The sequence below is a fragment of the Emys orbicularis genome, chromosome 3 (assembly GCF_028017835.1).
Source record: "Emys orbicularis isolate rEmyOrb1 chromosome 3, rEmyOrb1.hap1, whole genome shotgun sequence".
Taxonomy (NCBI): domain Eukaryota; kingdom Metazoa; phylum Chordata; order Testudines; family Emydidae; genus Emys; species Emys orbicularis.
Genome location: NC_088685.1, coordinates 104,537,905 through 104,556,249, shown reverse-complemented (window position 1 = coordinate 104,556,249; position 18,345 = coordinate 104,537,905). Strand labels below are relative to the sequence as shown.

General features: G+C 39.0%; 1 protein-coding gene across 1 annotated transcript in view; it reads right to left on the bottom strand.

Annotated features, from left to right (window-relative positions):
• EYA4 (EYA transcriptional coactivator and phosphatase 4) overlaps nt 1-15,965 on the bottom strand; it is a 217,248-nt gene extending 201,283 nt beyond the window's left edge. The window contains exon 1 of the mRNA XM_065400311.1: nt 15,843-15,965. Coding sequence (XP_065256383.1) covers nt 15,843-15,965 — 123 coding nt within the window. The remainder of the gene's footprint in view (nt 1-15,842) is intronic.
• Nucleotides 15,966-18,345: the final 2,380 nt, after the last annotated feature.

The window sequence follows — 18,345 nt, the reverse complement described above, 5'->3', positions numbered from 1 at the left end:
TTAATAAGGGTTATGTAGTGAATTGGTCTGTTTGTAGGATCACTGCCTCATTTGCTCTAGAAATTGGAATGTGAGTAGAGAATAAGACAGGGAAATAAATAAAGAGAAAGGATGGTCTTATGATTAAGGCAGGTGACAGCCACAAATAGATTTATCTCTTCCACAGACTTTCTATTTGATGCTGAGGAAGCCACTTAATACAAAAGTTTGACAGGTGGCTAGAACTGTGCATTCCTCATTTTCTGGGTGCCCAGCGTGAGATACTTCATACAGAGATACAGAAGTTCACAGTACTCAACTGCAACTGATGTCAATGGGAGCTAGAATTAAGGTACTTTGGTCTGCAGAAATTAACAGCATCAGAAGTAAGAAGGGCACGAATTCTAATCCTGGCTCTGCCACTCTTCCAGTGTGCGGCCTCAGGCTCGTCTCAACTCCCCCATCTGTAAATTAAGGAGAATACCTCAGCATCCACTCTTATCTCACAAGGGTGATAAGGAGATAATTTCATTAATATTTGTGAGACACTGAGATAGTATATTAATGAGAGCCCTAGGGAAGATAATGAGGAATGAATAATTCCCTATTCAGTGCAGAATGCCCTTGTGGGTAGACATGACGATATACTCTAATTACGTGATCACATACTATTTTTTTCGTAAGACTCCTGCCTTCTTCAGTGCTCAGAATGAATGCACAGGAGGTGGAATTAAAGATGCACAGGCAATCACACATTGGCATGTCCTAACTTGGAAATGCTTTTTTTACAACATTATTTTACCTAGTTGTCTGTATACTATATATGATATATATGTGACTTATTGTAATGTTAACTTACCCTGGTGTTAAAAGAAAATATTCATGAAAATAAAGTGCATGAAGCAATTCAAAGCTTTTGTTTTCATTGGACACTGAAGCTGTGTATTCCAGTGCAATGAATACTATTCAACGAAATTAAAAAATGCTGTTGCATCATACCAATTTCACTGTAAAAGAATCTTTTGAAGGGGCAGAAAAGCACTATGCTGCTTTCTCAGAGTTTCCAATGGCATCATGTTCAGAGGAAGAATAGGATGAGTAATTTTGAGTGAGAACTGTCGTATGGGGAAGAGTTGTGTGTGTCTGGGACAAAAAAAGCGGTGTGTCTGGGACAAATATAAAGTAATGTAAACAATAGTTTTGGTATTGAGTGTAGTAGATTAAAAAGTGATAATAGAATCTTTTTCTGCCTACTATTGACTAAAATTCTTCTTACATAAGACAATCATAAAAGAAAAAAAAGTGTGTTCTTGCCCAACAGAAAAAAAGCTGTTATTTTCAACCATTCCCCCCTTATTGTAAATCCAACCAATAATAAATCTTATTATTTTGTTCACTCCCCATTTTAAACTCGACTAGCAAGACACAATACAACAGGTCATATTTATTCCATACAATTTTAAGGCATACTTCATGAGAGAAAAGGATTTTGTGGAAACAAAAACCTAATAGCTATCTTCTCTAAATTCTGGAAGTAAAAACAGATTAGTTTCACAAACAAAACACTACTTTAAAGCTATAGCCAAAACTCCCACTGATGTCTCCAGTAATGACTGCATGATCATGACCAGCATGTGCAATAATTAAAGCGGGTTAAAATGTCTTAGAAGTCAAGGACTATAGAAGCTTTTTATTTATTTTAAACTCTTCATATCTTGGTGCTCCTGGGAATGCTTGTACATATGATAAGTTGTTTTCCGAACCTGCACTTTAAACCATGTCCACACACTGTGTGGAGGTAAAAAAAAATTGCCCCGTTCCTGGGTTTTAATTTGACTAATAATTAAATTAACAATAAGAAAAAAAAAAAGTTCAATTCCAGCTCTCTCTTCTGGTTTGGCTTCTCAGAGCATGCCTACTGCTGCACTGCTCATCCTACACCCTATGTCTTCTCTCTCTCTCCAGAAATATTCCAACCTCTCTCAAATCTCAGAGTGATATCCTGTGCCATTGAAGTCTATGGCAAAACTATTTGATTTCAAGTGACCAGGATTTCACTTTGGGTACTTAAGTTTTGCACACTGTTAGGGGTTCTGGCACTTCTACCCACAACATGTAGATTCTTCAAATGTATGCATAAAAGATGGGATTTTCAAATGTGCTCAGTGACTGCCTAACCTTGTTCCTATAGAAGCCATGGAGCAACATTAGGCCAAAGATGAGCCCTTCTGAAAATCCCACCCAAAGTGTCCTGCTGTCTGTCTTTCCTGTTTTTAGCAAGAGTGGAAAGCATGTTAATTTTTCTACAGTGTGTTCTTATAAAGACTCTTAGCATCTCATAATGTAGTCTTAGAATAGCTGGTTTTGGATAGCTTGCAGTTAAATATTTTTTAATTTTATAGGCTTAACTTTTATATTTTCCCTTTGAGTAGTGTGAATGCTGTATTTTGAAGAAAGAAATGCTGACCCTACTAAAAACAACCCTACAACAAAATGAGATACTATTTCTAATTGCAAAGGAGAATAAATCACTAAAGAACTTTCAATGTTTTAAATATAATAAATAATTGATAAAGAAAAAAATTGCTGTCATGACAGTCTGATAACATAGGCACATGCTGCTCTCTTGAGGAAAACCAATACATGGAGAGAAAGTACACGGGAAATGCAGTGAGATTTACCTCATGTGGTATTTTCAATGTTCCTTTGAAGGATAAGGATTCCTGCAGGGGGCAGAAAACAGGTTTGCAGAAGAACCCTAGGATTAGTTAGGGTAAGCAGGCTTCACCACCTGAATTCAAGCTGATGGAAGTGAGTCTGCTAATTTTTTTCCAAGTGCTGGGAACTGTGATTAATATAGAATACTCTCCTTTCCTTTCTTCCTCTTACAGGACTTGTTTTGTTGCTCCTATTCCTAGAGGATGAGATATTGCATCCTTCAGATCTTTCTGATTTTAGACATTTTGAATTTTGTGGAGATGGGAATCTTCTCTTGGAAAAGTTTGAAAGCTCTGTGAAGCTCTTTGAACAAATTCCAACACTCACTTCTCTGTCTACTAATGACTTGCAAAATGTTGAGATTCTTCCCTCTATCTAGACTTTGACCTGCAACTGAATGGAAAAGGTATCATGCCAAGGACTTAGTAGAGAGCTTATTTCATCTGAGCAAGCCCTGCTAACCCCTGAATCTGTCCAGTGACTCTTAAAAATAAAACAAAAGATGTTTTCTCCACTATGTGCTGCAGAGCTTTGAAAGGCTGCCTGCATCTAGGATACCTTCAGTCCAAGCGGGATTACTTATCAAAAGGAGTTTTTCCCTCTTTATTTTGAGCTTGTGCAACCACTCTAGGAATTCACCAAAAAATCTCTCCTGCCAATGAGTGCATCCCAGGCTCCTACTACCTCAGAGTGAAGCATACCATCTTGTTAGTATATATGTGGAGGGAGTGTAGGAGACATTGTGGGACCTACACAATGACAGAGAAACCCAGTCCCTTCCTGCATCAATAAACCCCTTCAAAAAGGCAGTAACATAACTTATATTGGGTACACGAGCATATAAGCATATATCCTCCTTGATAAGTGGCTGAAGGGAGGTAGTGCAGAAGGAACACTTCCCTGGGCTCTGCTTGGCCATCCTGTTCCTATACAACATAATATTTGGTATGTATGTGTATATGAACATGTACATATGCTGAAATGGGGTAGCAAGTTTAGCTAACACACCAGAGGAATGACCCTCCTGAGAGGGAGAATTAGGCATTTCCAACTGTAAAAATAAAAGTTATTAGGAAAAAAGCCAGTTAGGAAAGATTTACAATTATTCTGGTGCATTTTAAAGAAAAATGGTGTCCTCAAGGCTCTGTGGTAAATGGAGGTCTGGAACTGCCCTACTATTGCTTCCTGGTAGTTGTTCTCATGGGAGGAGTCTAGCAGCTAGCCAACAGACGAGTAATTGTGTTGTCCCTACACCTTGAAATAAAGGAACTTCCTACAGTAAGACTGTCAGGAATGTTAAAGTACACAGAGAAACCTGCTACAACCGTAATTTAAGTATGGTATTCTATGCTCCCTGCCTTCTCCCTACAAAAATAGTCCCATGAATCTTTTCTTGCCCCTTAAATTTTTCCATCTTTCCTTTTCAGACATGTGAATTGATACTAGAAAATAAAATGGTAATAAAAGTAAATATCTAGTTCATGCCACCAAGTTTTTCTGCATCACAAACTCCAGAAATTAAAATTTAATTAATTTATTAGCGCAGTGTTAAGGTGCGTAACTACATGGTATTGTTACACATAGTCTTACAAGTTCTTTCTTAATGTGCAAGCAGTATTCAGCCTTATTGTATGCTTGTGTTGTTAATTTTGTACTTCAGTTTGTTTGGAAGGAGGGAAGCTGTTGAAAATAATAAGAGAGTTTGCTCTCTGCCTTCATCTCTCTAATTAGAGTCCATTGCTCCAGTGCATAGTAGGATCTGAGCATTGGTGTTTGGGCTGAGTTTTCTGAAAGAAGTGGTTGCTTGTGTTCTGTCTGTGACTAACTCTGTTTAAGGACTGTGTGTGTGTGTGTGTGTGTGTAGATATAGATATATATCTAGAGAGAGAGAGAGAGAGAGAGAGAGAGAGACTAAACAAATTAAGCTAAAAAAAAATCCATATTCTGTATCACTGATTCTGACCTTAACTGACCTGCAAGGCTCTGAAATCTGCTGCCCCTTGGTAGAGCAGCAAAAATAGGAATGCAAACAGATGAACTCAGTATTGGTAACAATGTCATCAATGAGTGTGAAGAAGTGAGGTCCATACATCAGTTGCATATGTAATACAAGCACAGGGGAGGTGTAAAGTTGGACGGATGCATGCCAATAGAATATTGTTTTGCTTGCTGTCTATGACTATGGTAGCAGAAGACAGGTGAAAAAGATGCTGGTAAGGTAGAAAAATCTCTTAAGAAATCTTACCAAAGCATTGAAACTATGCATGATGTTTACATTTGGTGAAACAATGCCTTAGTGCTTTCATATGTAAGCTCTCTGGGATAGGGATCATTTTTTGTTCTTTGTTTGTACAGTGCCTAGTTCTTATAATATCTTGCTCTTACATTGCACTTTTAATCAGTAAATCTCAAAGGGATTCACAATCTTTTAATGTGTTTATCCTTACAAAGCTCCTGTGATAGGGAAGTGTTATTATCCCCATTTTACAAATGGTGAGGAACAGAAAGGCTAAGTGACTTCCCCAAGGTCACACAGATAAGTCTGGGGTGGAGTAAGGAATTGAACTTGGGTCTCCTCAATTCTAGGCTACTTCCTAGAGTTCTTCCAGACTCCTTGTAACCAAATCTAATCTATAATCCCATTGGTCTCCCCCTGAAAAATTAAAAAAAAAAACTAATTTACAAATGAATATGTTCTACTACATTTATTTTATAGCTAGATGCAGAAAAACCCTGAGCTGAATTTCAGGAATGAGTAATGCAGAGAAGCAAAAAGAGAAGACTTTAAGAACTCCATTTGAAATATTAATTTTATGTTATTTTTGTTCTTGTGGGTCAATGGTTTGGTTTTGTTTTCCAAAATTACATATTTTGGTGACTTTCTGAAGCATTTTGATTATTTTTTGTGTGGAAAATAACTGAAAACAAATAACTATAAGGTAAACATTTTTGTTCTTCTTAAAGAAGGCCCCTGAGAAAAGAACCATTATAACCATTGGATACCCTGTATACTTAAACAAACACAATCAACTTTTTTTTTAAAAAAAGAATCACACATCTATGATTTTTTTCAAAGTTTTTAAATCAAATTTTTAAAAACAAAACAAATAGTACTTCAGATGTATAACTCAGATTGCATAATATCAATGATATGTAATTATTTCTAGGATAATAACCCTTAGCATGTCATATTGGAACTGTGGTGGAACCCAAACATAGATATGAACTCTAACAAAAGCAAACTTTTATATGGCTAACTTAAGGGGAAAAAAATCACCATTTATATTCATGTTCAAGTCTACTTATACTATGAACACATTCAATTTGTTTCAAGCGGTATACTACAATATTAATAGGGTATTCAACAGTAATATCCTCTGATTTTGATGAACATGTACATTTTTTAAACTACTGTTACAAGTAACACCAAAGATCACTAGAAATTAAAGTGTTTCAAGAAAAAAAAAATCTCTGCTTTCCTTTTTAGTTTCTTTACATAGAGCATTTGACAACACTTTGCATACAATCAGTTTCACTCTTCCCCTAAATAGTCAGGTTCCACTGTTGTTTGTGGGGGTCTTTAACAGAGCAGCAGAGAAGAAAATATTTTGAAATATAGGAAAATGTGATTGTAAAGCCACAAAAATTGGAAGGGATGCTCAGGTTTATGGGTACTAAACTATTTCTAACTTAAAAAAAAAAATGTATTAGAGTACAAGTTGACAGTATCCCTGAAATAGCAGATCTGGGAATAAAGGTGCTCCATTCTCTATGAAGCATTAAACAATCAGAAATGTAAAAATCTGTGTACAAAAACAATCTCAGGATAAGTAATTTTTGTTGAAACCACTCTTGGAGAACAGAGGCTGTTTCTTAGAGAAATTGAGGAAAAACAAGGGAAATCATTATTTATCATTTCTATTACAATAGCCAATTAATCTGGAAGCATCGGAGAATAATCTGAATAAAAATAACAGAACGGTTAGGGTGCCAACTAATTTGTAAGAATTTTTAATAAAAATATCAGTAAGTGTTGGATGTTGAACATTTTTTTTCCACATTGACCTTTGATGCAGAAAGGATATAATAGCCTTCACTTAAATTTACATTGAGATTTTCAAAAGGTTTCTCTCCCCCTCTCCTCTCTCTCTCTCTCTCTCTCTCACACACACACACACACACACACACACACACATACACAGGTGTACATTTGGGGCCTGGTTCTCATTTGTGTAACGTGGCTTTTGCATAAATCTGTACTCAAAGATCAACTTTGTGAGAACAAAAAACAAACCAACAAAAACCATAAAGATTGGTTTAGGTTCAATGGGTAAACTCCACTCCACCCTTTAAAACTGAAATACCATATTTAGGCTCTATGTAGCTGAACAACAGTTTTATGAAGGTGAAATCCACTCACCACCTAAAGGCCAGTACCTTTACCCTAGTTGTTACATGAACAGAAATAAAAACAACAAGGAGTCTGGTGGCACCTTAAAGACTAACAGATTTATTTGGGCATAAGCTTTCGTGGGTAAAAACCTCACTTCTTCGGATGCATAGAGTGCATCCGAAGAAGTGAGGTTTTTACCCACGAAAGCTTATGCCCAAATAAATCTGTTAGTCTTTAAGGTGCCACCAGACTCCTTGTTGTTTTTGTAGATACAGACTAACACGGCTACCCCCTGATACATGAACAGAAATAGTGGCTACAACTCCTCTGCTCCACTTGTGGGGGATGTTGAGGCCACTGAATCCATGAAAATGAGGATCCAATAGGCTTGTTCTGGCTTCCCCCTCTCCAATGAAGGTTTTCCATGCTGACTCCATGGCTCAGAGTACCCTACTTTAGCATAAAGACAGTATACTGGACCCCTTTAGTGGACACTCTGATCCTAGGAGATCCTCCAAGCAGTCCCTATGCAGAACTTAAGTGGTATGGACGTCCTTAGGATAATGTACCACACCACTGGTGAATTTCAAATCATAAAGAAGGGCACTAACTATGCAACTGTAATTATGAAAACTAGATACACTGCTATGCAATATATTGTAAATGTATTAAAAAAAAAATCAAACAAGTTTAAAAAAAATTGTCAGTCCTCAAAGACCCTTGCATACAAAGTCACAAACAGATAATCATATTAGATTTGTCAGGCAACAGTTTGGGCATTGGATATTAAAATGCACTATACCATTTTTGTGCCTTCTGTATGCATAGTATAAAATAATACATCTGATAGACAACTACAGTTTTTTTCCCACTAGAAAGTTTCTGATTGCTCTCATAAAAAATGAACAAATGATGTGATGTACCATGTTATCTGCAAACAAAACACACCTGCAATAGGATATCGTGCAAGTTAATACTTTGTGACAGTGGAGACTAATAAAAAATAGTTGCTATAAATTAAACACTTTTCTAGGGTGAAGGATAAGTAACAGCCACTTTTGAGAAATGATTCAACTTCATTTCATGGGACAGCAGTAAAAGAACCCAATCAGTAGCTGTTGCTATAAGTTTTGGTGACAAAGTTTTCTTCCAATAAAATTATGCTTTGTCTTTCCCTCATAAGAACAAGTTTGAAACAGAAGTGAACCCAAATGGAAAATGTATATCATCTCATATTACACCTAAATTTCTGCATAGCTATTGGATACATCCCAGAACTGTCACCTCTAAAAGGTCACCTAAAAAAAAAAAAAAACCTGTCAGAACTTCCCAGAAGTGTTACCTCCAAAATGTGCCATACAGAACTCTCCCAATGCCGGTTACTCCTGATTCTGAAGCATCTCTGAGCTCTATTCTAATTGTGACTTCTTGAGTATAGATTTCTAAATAAGCCCAAAACTGCAGGGTAGTTTTAAATATCCATCAGGGATTATGTAGAGCATTCCAAGTTCAATCTCACTTGTGGCCTAAGCCAAAATTTGATTACTGTACCAGCTACCCCCCAGAGAAATGAGAATAGTACATACCTTAAGTATAAAATATTTGATATGAAAACAAGTTAACTGTTAATACCCATCTAAATGGCTACCAGAAATGAGTAGGAGAGTCTGCAGTTGGAAACTCATCTGAAGGGCATTACCATTTTCATTGCAGTCACACCCAATATTATTGCTCTAAAGTGGCAGAGGCGGCTATTAGGCCAACTCCTGGTATGGTAATTGAATACATAATCATCTGGCTGAGAGGTGAAAGAGATATTAACTAACCAAGATTAACATGATAGACTATCAGTTCCTTATATCACAGCATTGTAGAATAAATATTAATATAGGCAGTAGAATGGATTACCACCTTAACATTTCACCTATGGAGACCTACTGTAGGTTTAGGCGAAAACTGAAAATGAATTACCTAGAAAAAAGTTATCCAGGTCACAAAACTAATATACTTTTTAGCACAATTATTATTCTCTGCATTTGAGAGGACCAGAACTGGAATAGCAGGTTGGGTCTGAGATGCACTGACTGAACTTGCCAAGGAAATTTGCATATAACCCACCTAAACTATGCTTTGTTCTATGACTGCTCACTTTCATGAACACGAAAATGACCTAAAACAAATGAAAACAGTCAGTTGATATACTACGTTTAATGGAGCCAATGCTCCTGAGATGTAATTGGCTCACAGTTCTCCCTTTTATGCTCTTTTAAATACGGTTATAAAAAATTATTAAAACAAAATATTCCTTCATAAGTCTGAAAAGCCCAAAAAGGAGAAAATTCAAAGATTTGACTGTAACTTTATCTTTAACTCACTTTGTTCTGTCTAGATATTGCAGAAATCTCCAAACTGTGCATGTAACCTTACACATGTGTACAACAATATCTGAGGCATAGGAGACTGGGTTAAAGATAAAGATAGAGGGTCTGATCCTCAACTAATATAAAACTGAATAGCTCCACCGATTGTAACACAGCTATACTGATTTACACCAGCTGAGGATCTACTAAAATCAAGTTTCCAGTTACATCCATGCAAAGGCATTGATTTCAATAGAGTTATATGCATATAACCAGCAGAATTCTGTTCAAAGTTTCAAGCTTAACTCTGTATTTCTTTTGTAGTTTCAGTCAGACCCCTACTGATATGTCGATGCAGATTTTTGTGGTTTAATTATAGATGTGTCAGTAGCAGAATACTTACTCTCTGCTTCAACCCAATTAAAAAAAAGGCAGCAGTAATTCTTTACATTGCTGACAATGTCAACGTAAGTGGGTCATCTCAGGTTAGCATCAGAGTGTAACGCTATGAAAATTACATTGTCAAATTAATTAAAAATATGTTCACCTTCAAGTAAAAAAGTTGAGAGCTATCAAGGTATGAAATTACTCCTATCTGCAGGTATTTTGTGGGAGACTGTCTATGAAAGATCTTTATAATGAACGGAGGAGACAAATTACAAAAATGTATACTCTGGCCACAGTATAAGGCAATCAAAACAGAGCTACAGAACTCTTCCATTGTTGTACAGATAAATTGCTCAAGAAGTGATGTTCAAGCAACACACAATCACCAATTAACCATTTCCCCATAAACTTACTCATTCTACTGTACTTCTAGCAATAGCTGCCCAGTATGGACTCACAAAGATTTCCCCCCTTTTTCTAAGGAGTAGGAATTTAAACGGAAAAAATGCACTGACCTTGCTCAGCACAGCACTGAAAGCTCTTATGGGAATCATTTCTTGCCACACAACACTATGACAAGTTTGAAAATGAAGTGCTTATACTTGGCATTTTGAGCTTGCCATTAGCCGTGGCCATTTTGCTGAAAAAATGTGACAAGTAGTATATATAAACCTGTCAGCATGAACGCTCAGTGACGAGATTGTGCAGAAATGTCCAGTCTGTTTTAATACAGGATTAAGAAAAAACATAAAATGTTTAATATTTAAGCAAAAGGTAGAACATGTGCCCAGTGCAGTTCTCAGGTTTTGAGTCTAATGGCTATTTTAGACTGAGTCCCCTCCTGTGGGTGTCCCAAGTAATATTGCCAAAAAGAATTTATAATATGGACTCAAAATGCAAATATTAAATAAACTTGCTTTCCAAATAAAATGAAGATTATACTCACCAGATATGTGCTCCTCACATTTGAGCTTTCACATTGCTATAAGTAAGATGGACCCAGGTTTCTTTAAGCACTTCTGATTTAATTTGATATTCAGATAGAAGTATGGACTTGGCCAAAAATCTCTTGCACAAAAAACCCCAACAACCGATCTCTATATATTAATATCTAAAATGACACCATTATAAAACACATGTAAATACAAGTAACAGTATTTTTAACTGCAGACTATAAAGTCTAATTAAACAGTCAGGTTCAGAGTTTAGGCAGGCAAAACGCCCACTGACTTCAAAAGGAAGAAAACACATACAAAGTTTAGTTTTAAAAACCATTTTTATTTGATTTCAAAAAGGGGAATAGTTTTATGTCTTCAGCAGAACCATGTCTGAAATCTCAGGGGTGATTAAAGGGCCATGCCAAAGCTGAATGGTTTCAAATATCAAACTATATTATTATGTCAGGGTCCGCAAGATCAATTAGCGCTTTTCAATGACAGGAAAGGTTACAGTTGGACTCACATTTATACAATATCTAAAACTAAAAAAGAAAACTGCCTATCATGAAACTGCTTTTAATATCACATTTTTCACATTTACTTACAAACTTTTAAAACAACCACCAAAATGTTAAACATCATCTTTAATTCACATGGTATCTGAGCTGTTTTTCTGTTGCACAATTTTTAAAACATTTATTAATTGAAATAAATTGTTTCTGCAGTCACAATAAACGTGTACTCTGAGATGGCCAGAAATCACAGGGAACATTAAACTATGCAGTAAAACCTAGGGCATCATCATAAGGCATTTTAGTACATGTGGTGCTGCTACTAACCTTGGTTTATTGCTAGGCTTTTATAAAGCTTTAAAAACACTTGACAACTATCTGCAAATCATTCACTTCTTCTGTCTGGGTTACATTCTTTTTGAAAATCCAAACTATATTATGATGAATGGAAAGGTGAGCTTGGCTCCATGTTCCAAACTGAAAACAAAATAACTACTATAAAACAAAAGCAAAATATAAGAATTGAATACAGTTATAAAAAACAGCTGATTACAGGTCTGGATAAAAAAAAAAAGTAAGTTTTATACTTTCTGTTATTAAATGCCCTACATAAACTTTCATGTCAACAAGCAACTGAATATACATTTCACTTCTAAGCCCAGTAAGAAATAATAAGTGGAGATACAGGTATGTTAGAAATTCATTTGGATGCCTCTTGGTACACTTTGTTCAAGCATTGTCTGCTGTATCAAAATACCTAATTATGGTCTCATACACAATTAGTTTAAGATTTCTATATGGTGATAGTTCAGAAGAGATTAAGAAAATTAAAAACACATTTTGTGTATAGTTTAAGTTGTAAGCATATTATTTTTAATAAAACCAAAGCATGATTGCTTTTGTACGATTACAGACTTAAAAATGTCATATTTTGAAAGCACACTTTTCTATTTATTTCTTCCAGGAGTGATTTGAAATATTTACTACCAGACGGTACCTAATTTTAGGTTTTAAGTGCTTTAACAGCTCTATGAAATATGATCAGCAGCTGCAATGTAGAACTACACTGAATAAACTATCCTTTATAAAAAGGGAGACTGGTTTTACCCAGAGTTCATAAAATCCTCACTTTCAAAACAGAAAAAGATAACACATAAATAATTAGTATTTTCTTTCTACAGCACTTGACAGATATAATTTTTGGGGGGGGGGAGGGAGGGAGGAAGAATTCCTGGACTGAATTTCATATTAAACAGAAAAAAGTAGTTTACATTACCTGAAAAATAGAATGAACACTGTTCAATACAATCAACTCTTGTCAAAAGTGCATAATTATCTTTGCCCATTCTCTACCAAATTCTGATACATAAAAGTTCTTTATTATAATACTGTAAAGTAAAACTAAGGTACACAAGACCAAACAACTTAACAGTAGCTTTCAAAGCTTGAATCAGAGGCTGAAAATATGCAATAGGACATTGTCTTTCTGTATTTCAAATGCTCATACACAATACATTTTATGTAGTATGAGTAACACTGGAACTCAGTGATAGTGGGAACCTGTTCTATAACTTTGTCCATGATCTCTCAGTCACTAATATCAGAATAAATTTCTATTGCAGAAGAGTAGTAATGTGCTGTAAGCCATTACTGCATAAAAGAGTCCTCTAAGCATATGATTCAACTGAATATAATAGTATAATTTAACAATCCAAAAGATACATATTTTAACATTTATTTTTATAACTGTGCACATATCATTTGAACAAGTAACTATTTGACATTTTCACCTTGTATTTTCCTTTTAAGATACTACAATTAATTAAAAAACAGGTGGTAACATGAATGCCAGCATTCAGAAAACAAAACAGGAAAGATTTTTTTTTTAAATGTGTTTGTTTTAGATTTAGCCCTGATAACATTAAATGTTAAAATGTACTGGAAGAAGGGGTGGAAGGTGTCCATTTGTATTTCCACTTATTTGATATAATTTATAGTACAACATAAGTTGTAGGTATGTAAAGATCTACATTCTGCAGCATTGTATGGGTGCACTGCATGGAAAAAAAGTGGAAAGTCTACAGTGATTTTAAGATTTTGATTTACATGGTCACTAAGAAGTGATGAGTTGTGTTAAGAAATCAAAGAAAAATGTTGAACATACAACAAAACACTATTAACTTGTATTTGGAAACTGAAATTATGCTATATCCAAATCTTTAATACATAAAAAGATATATATAATACAGTGAAAGATAGCATCAAATTGAGAACAGAAATCAGATAAAAATGCTTCATTTATAACTGTATATGGTGAAAATATACTTCTCAGTAAATGTCAATGTAATTCTGAATTGTCTATTACTTTGTTAAATATATTTTAATTAGTCTGCATATATTACTGCTTCTACTATTTTATATGTGCAAATCAGACCTTAAATTAAAATCTATATGAATTTCAATGCAAAACAATTTCATTATTTAAAATGTTTAAATTCAAATGGCCTAAAATGCTCTCTGTTTTTTTAGATATCCCTACCTAAATCGGATCTATGCAATGCAAAATACCTATTACTAGACCAAAAAAAAATTATATATATATATATATATATATTATATATATAATAAATTTTTTATTATATATATATGTACATATATATATATGTACGTATCTCCTTGTGCTTTCCTTTGAATCTTGCTCACAGGATTACGGAAAAACAACAATGTATCTACTTGGTTTTTAATAGTAGTCAGTTTCATAAATGTAAATGAAACTTTAGATGCCAATTACTGACTGGCAGCGACTCTATCCTGGGATCTCTTTCACTTCTGTTAAAAATGCTTAAGACTGGCTGTCACCTAACCCCTTACACTGCATGACACCGCAGTGGACACAAACATAAGCACTGCAAACAGTCGCCTTTGCTTAAAAATAAAAAGTCAAAGCGACTTTGGGTTTAATTGCCAGACCCCACTAATATTCCTCTCTATTGATTAAGTGGATGCTATGTGCCGCGCCAAAAAAAGACAGAGGGAGGTGAAACAAAATTTAACTACGAGTCCTTAATGTGAAATCTAACCTGCAGTTTTTCTTAGGTATCAGATTTTGGAAGTGTCCGTAATGACAGCCAGAGAGGCAAATTAATGGCCAACAGCCCATTGGGTTTAAACACGGAGAATCCTGTTACCACCTCAGATTAAGTACAAACACACACAGACTCTCCTCCACGTGGAAGTGCTTTCAAACCAAAACACAAGCCCCTGCATGCGGTGCTGATGCACCTAGGCGGAACAACTAGACCCCACTAGGTTAGGGCTACGATTCCCGTGTCTTCGTCTACAGTGGAGAGTTAGCGGGAACTGGGGGAGGAAGAACACACGGTTGTGTCTGGCTTTAAACCACAAGAAAACCAATATTTCATTCATATCTATATTCCCCTAGAGAAAGAAAATGGGAGAGAAACAAAAACAAGAGAGCCCTGGGTCCCCACTCCCTCCAAATACTGCGAAAGAGGCTGCAGAAATTAAGATGTTTTCCTTATTTTATTGCCAGTGTGAAACGAGACGGTCCCACAGCAGATATTTTCTAATGGCTGCAAACTGTAAACGTTCTTTATTAAGAAAGGAAAGTCGATTTAAATACTGCCAGAGTCTGGGGGTAGGAGGGAGTTTGGAAGTTGCATGGCATAGGATGTACAACTGAACAAAAGGGCATATTTTCCAGACCAGATTGAACCATCTGCGTTTTTACAGTGCTGAAAGCTAAGCATGTTCTTACAAAAGCTGCCATAAATTAAGGAAACTTCCCCCTCCCCCCAAGGTTTGTTATCCTACAAAACTTATGCTGCATGTTCAGGTTGCTGGCAGGATTCGCTAGTCAAGTTACCACAACAAACCTCCAGAAAACTCGTTGAATTTCAGTCTCTGACCACCTTTTCTACATTTCCTGCCCTAGCAGCGATGACACCCAAACTCGGCCGCGTATGTCTCACTGACTACTAAGCACAAAACTTCCTCAAGGCTGGGAGGAGGTTCCTTGAAAGAGAAAATAAAATCGCCTGCAAAGCGGCACTAAGGGGGTGACAAGAAAAGGCTGGTGAGTTTCCTTCTATACACTCATTCCAGCATCACCGCTCTGCGGTTCCGGCTACAGAGCCCAGGGCTAGCGAACTGCATCGGAACAGGGCAACCCCCGCACGGCTCGGGGCTTAGCCAGCTCCAGGGAGAGCAGATCGGAGGGTGGGGGCGAAACGCAAGCCCCGGTCACCTGGAGCGGGGCAGAAAAGCCTGGCCAAAGGCGCGAGCAGAAGTCAGCGAGGATCTCTCACCCTGCCGAGAGAAAGGGGGCTACTCGCTTGGGTTTGGACAAGCCCCGGTCTCGGTGCCCAGCAGGGCTCAGAGCCATCAGCCGCTGCTCCCGGGGATCTCTGCCGCGTCTCGCGGCAGCCGGTTCAAAAAGAAGAAAACAAGGCTCAGTACTAACCCCGAGGCGCGCACACACAAACACACAGGGGGCGACGTGGGAAGGGGAGCGGAGCGGAGCAGCGACACTCACCTCCTGGTTCGGGGACACGCCGCTACCTTTCTGTTCGGGCTGCTCCCGGGTTGTTGATTCTCGCCCCTTCTTCAAGTCGAGGTTCCCCTTTTGCGCTGCTCCTCCGGCAAAACAAGAGGACATCCCCCTCCACGGCTCTCCCTCCCCCTCTTCGCCACACACCGCAACCGAGAGCAAACGGGATTGAGAGGGAGGAGGGGGGCTGGCAAGGGAAAAAGTAACCACTCTTCTCACTTTAGGGCGTGCAACTGGTTGCCCCCTTACACACACACAGAAAACTACTTCACAAAGAGGAACCCCAATGGGGTGCTGGTTTCCCAAAGCGGGAGGGGAGCACGCGATACAACCCCGCCCCGGGCGCTGCTTTGCACTTGTGCAGGGAGCCGTTGCAGGCAGCCGGGCCAAGGGTGCAGTAACAGCACGGGGCCGGGGGGCTGAGCCTGTGACCGTGTTTACTGCAGCCCCGGGAGCTGCATGTTGCCATTGGTTGTTTTCTCGCGTGGGTATCTGGTGAGCTTACCGGGCAGCGTGCAGAGCGGGGCTTGCTCCTGCGCCTCACACCCGCTCTCGCCCCGGCGCGGCGCGCACAAGTGCTGCTGCCCCAGCAGCGCCCCCCGGGCACTGGGTCGAACCCGGAACCCTCCGCCGCTCCTGCCGTCACCGCTGTCCCTGTGCCCGCCGGACAGCGCTGCTGCTTACACACGCACAGGCTAGCGAGAGGAGAGCACCCGTCTCCCAGGTGTCAAGGCTTAACCCAAACCCCCCTCCCCCGCGGGACCTTCCCTCTTCCCCGGGGCTCAGGCCTGCAGCCCTCACTCCCATTAACTCCAATAGCAGCTCTGTCTGAGCAAGGATTGCAGGGTTTAGCTACTGAGCAATTACACACCTGGGGGTTGCATTTGCTCATATTTACAAACCCTCTCTCTCTTTCTCTCCCCCTCATGCCACTTTTACTCGGGTTGAATAGTGCCTTGCTCCCTGACATCAATGGCACTACTTACACGGGGCTAGGTGACTTGGGATCATCTGGCCCACAGTCAGCAAGCCGTTGCACTGCCCCTGATTCAGAGTTATAGTCTCCCTACTACTCTTCCCAGGGCACAGACTATTTTAGGATGCAGCACAAGCTCCCCAAGGCACTGGGGGGAGCCCCACGTTGCTGGGTGTGTTGAAGAAGCAGCATCAACACACTCTCTCCTCCCCCTACCCCCCCAACTACCTGTGCAGAGCCTGCAGTCCCCCGTACACAGGAAGTAGTGGTAGAGTGCAAGGCAATAAGGGAGCACCTTAAACGTCCTCAACTCCTTTGCACAATATACTGGTAAGGTAATATACCCAACATGAATACAGGTACCACAAGCTGGCCCCTGCTTTGCAATCTGTTTTCTTCTCTGGTTGTTCTAAAAAAGGAAGGCTGTAACTCAGTCTTTGTATTTTTGGGGAGGCTACAGCAGAGATGTGCAGATGCACACTGGAACACTGAGGGAACATGCAACAGCACCTGCCACTATACCCTTTTAGAGTTGGCAATTGTCTCCTTTCTGCCTGGCCAGTGTGGAAGTGGGCCCTTGCCCGATGCATTGTGGGGCAAAGTTTACCCAATCCTTATGTGCTGGGAGTTGAAGGACTGTGTTTAGTACAGTAACTCCTCACTTAACGTTGTAGTTATGTTCCTGAAAAATGTGACTTTAAGCGAAACGATGTTAAGCAAATCCAATTTCCCCATAAGAATTAATGTAAATGAGGGGGTTAGGTTCCAGGGAAATTTTTTTCACCAGACAAAAGACTATCTCTCTCTCTCTCTCTCTCTCTCTCTCTATATATATATATATATACACACACATACACACACACACAGTGTAAGTTTTAAACAAACAATTTAATACTGGTACACAGTGATGATTGTGAAGCTTGGTTGCGGTGGAGGAGTCAGAGGGTGGGATATTTCCCTTACTGCTAAATGATGAACTAGCAATTGGCTGAGCCCTCAAGGGTTAACTCTCTCTCTACACAAGGCAGCAGGAATGGAGGGAAATACGCGTATTTCCCTTACGTACATTGCCTTGTTAATTAGATCAGCTTGCTGAGTCCTCTTGAGCCCTGGTGTGCCCCCCCTGCTCTATGGAAGATGGGGTGCAGGAGCAGGAGGGAGGGGCACACCCTGACATTACCCCCTCTCTTCCTTCCCTCCTCCCACCCCCCCCTGCACAGCAAGCAGGAGTCTCGGGGAGCAACTCCAAGGCAGAGGGCAGGAGCAGCACATGGCAGTGGGGGGAGGGATACAGCTGAACTGCAGGCAGCTACTGCACAGGGAACTTAGGAGAGCGGGGAGCTGATAAGGGGGGCTGCCGGTCCACCCTGGTTCCAAGCCCCCACCAGCTAGCTGCAACGGGCTGCTCTTCCTGCAAGCAGTAAACAAAGCAAGCAGCTGCCAAACGACGTTAGAAGGGAGCATTACACAACTTTAAACTAGCATGTTCCCTAATGATCAGCAACGTAACAA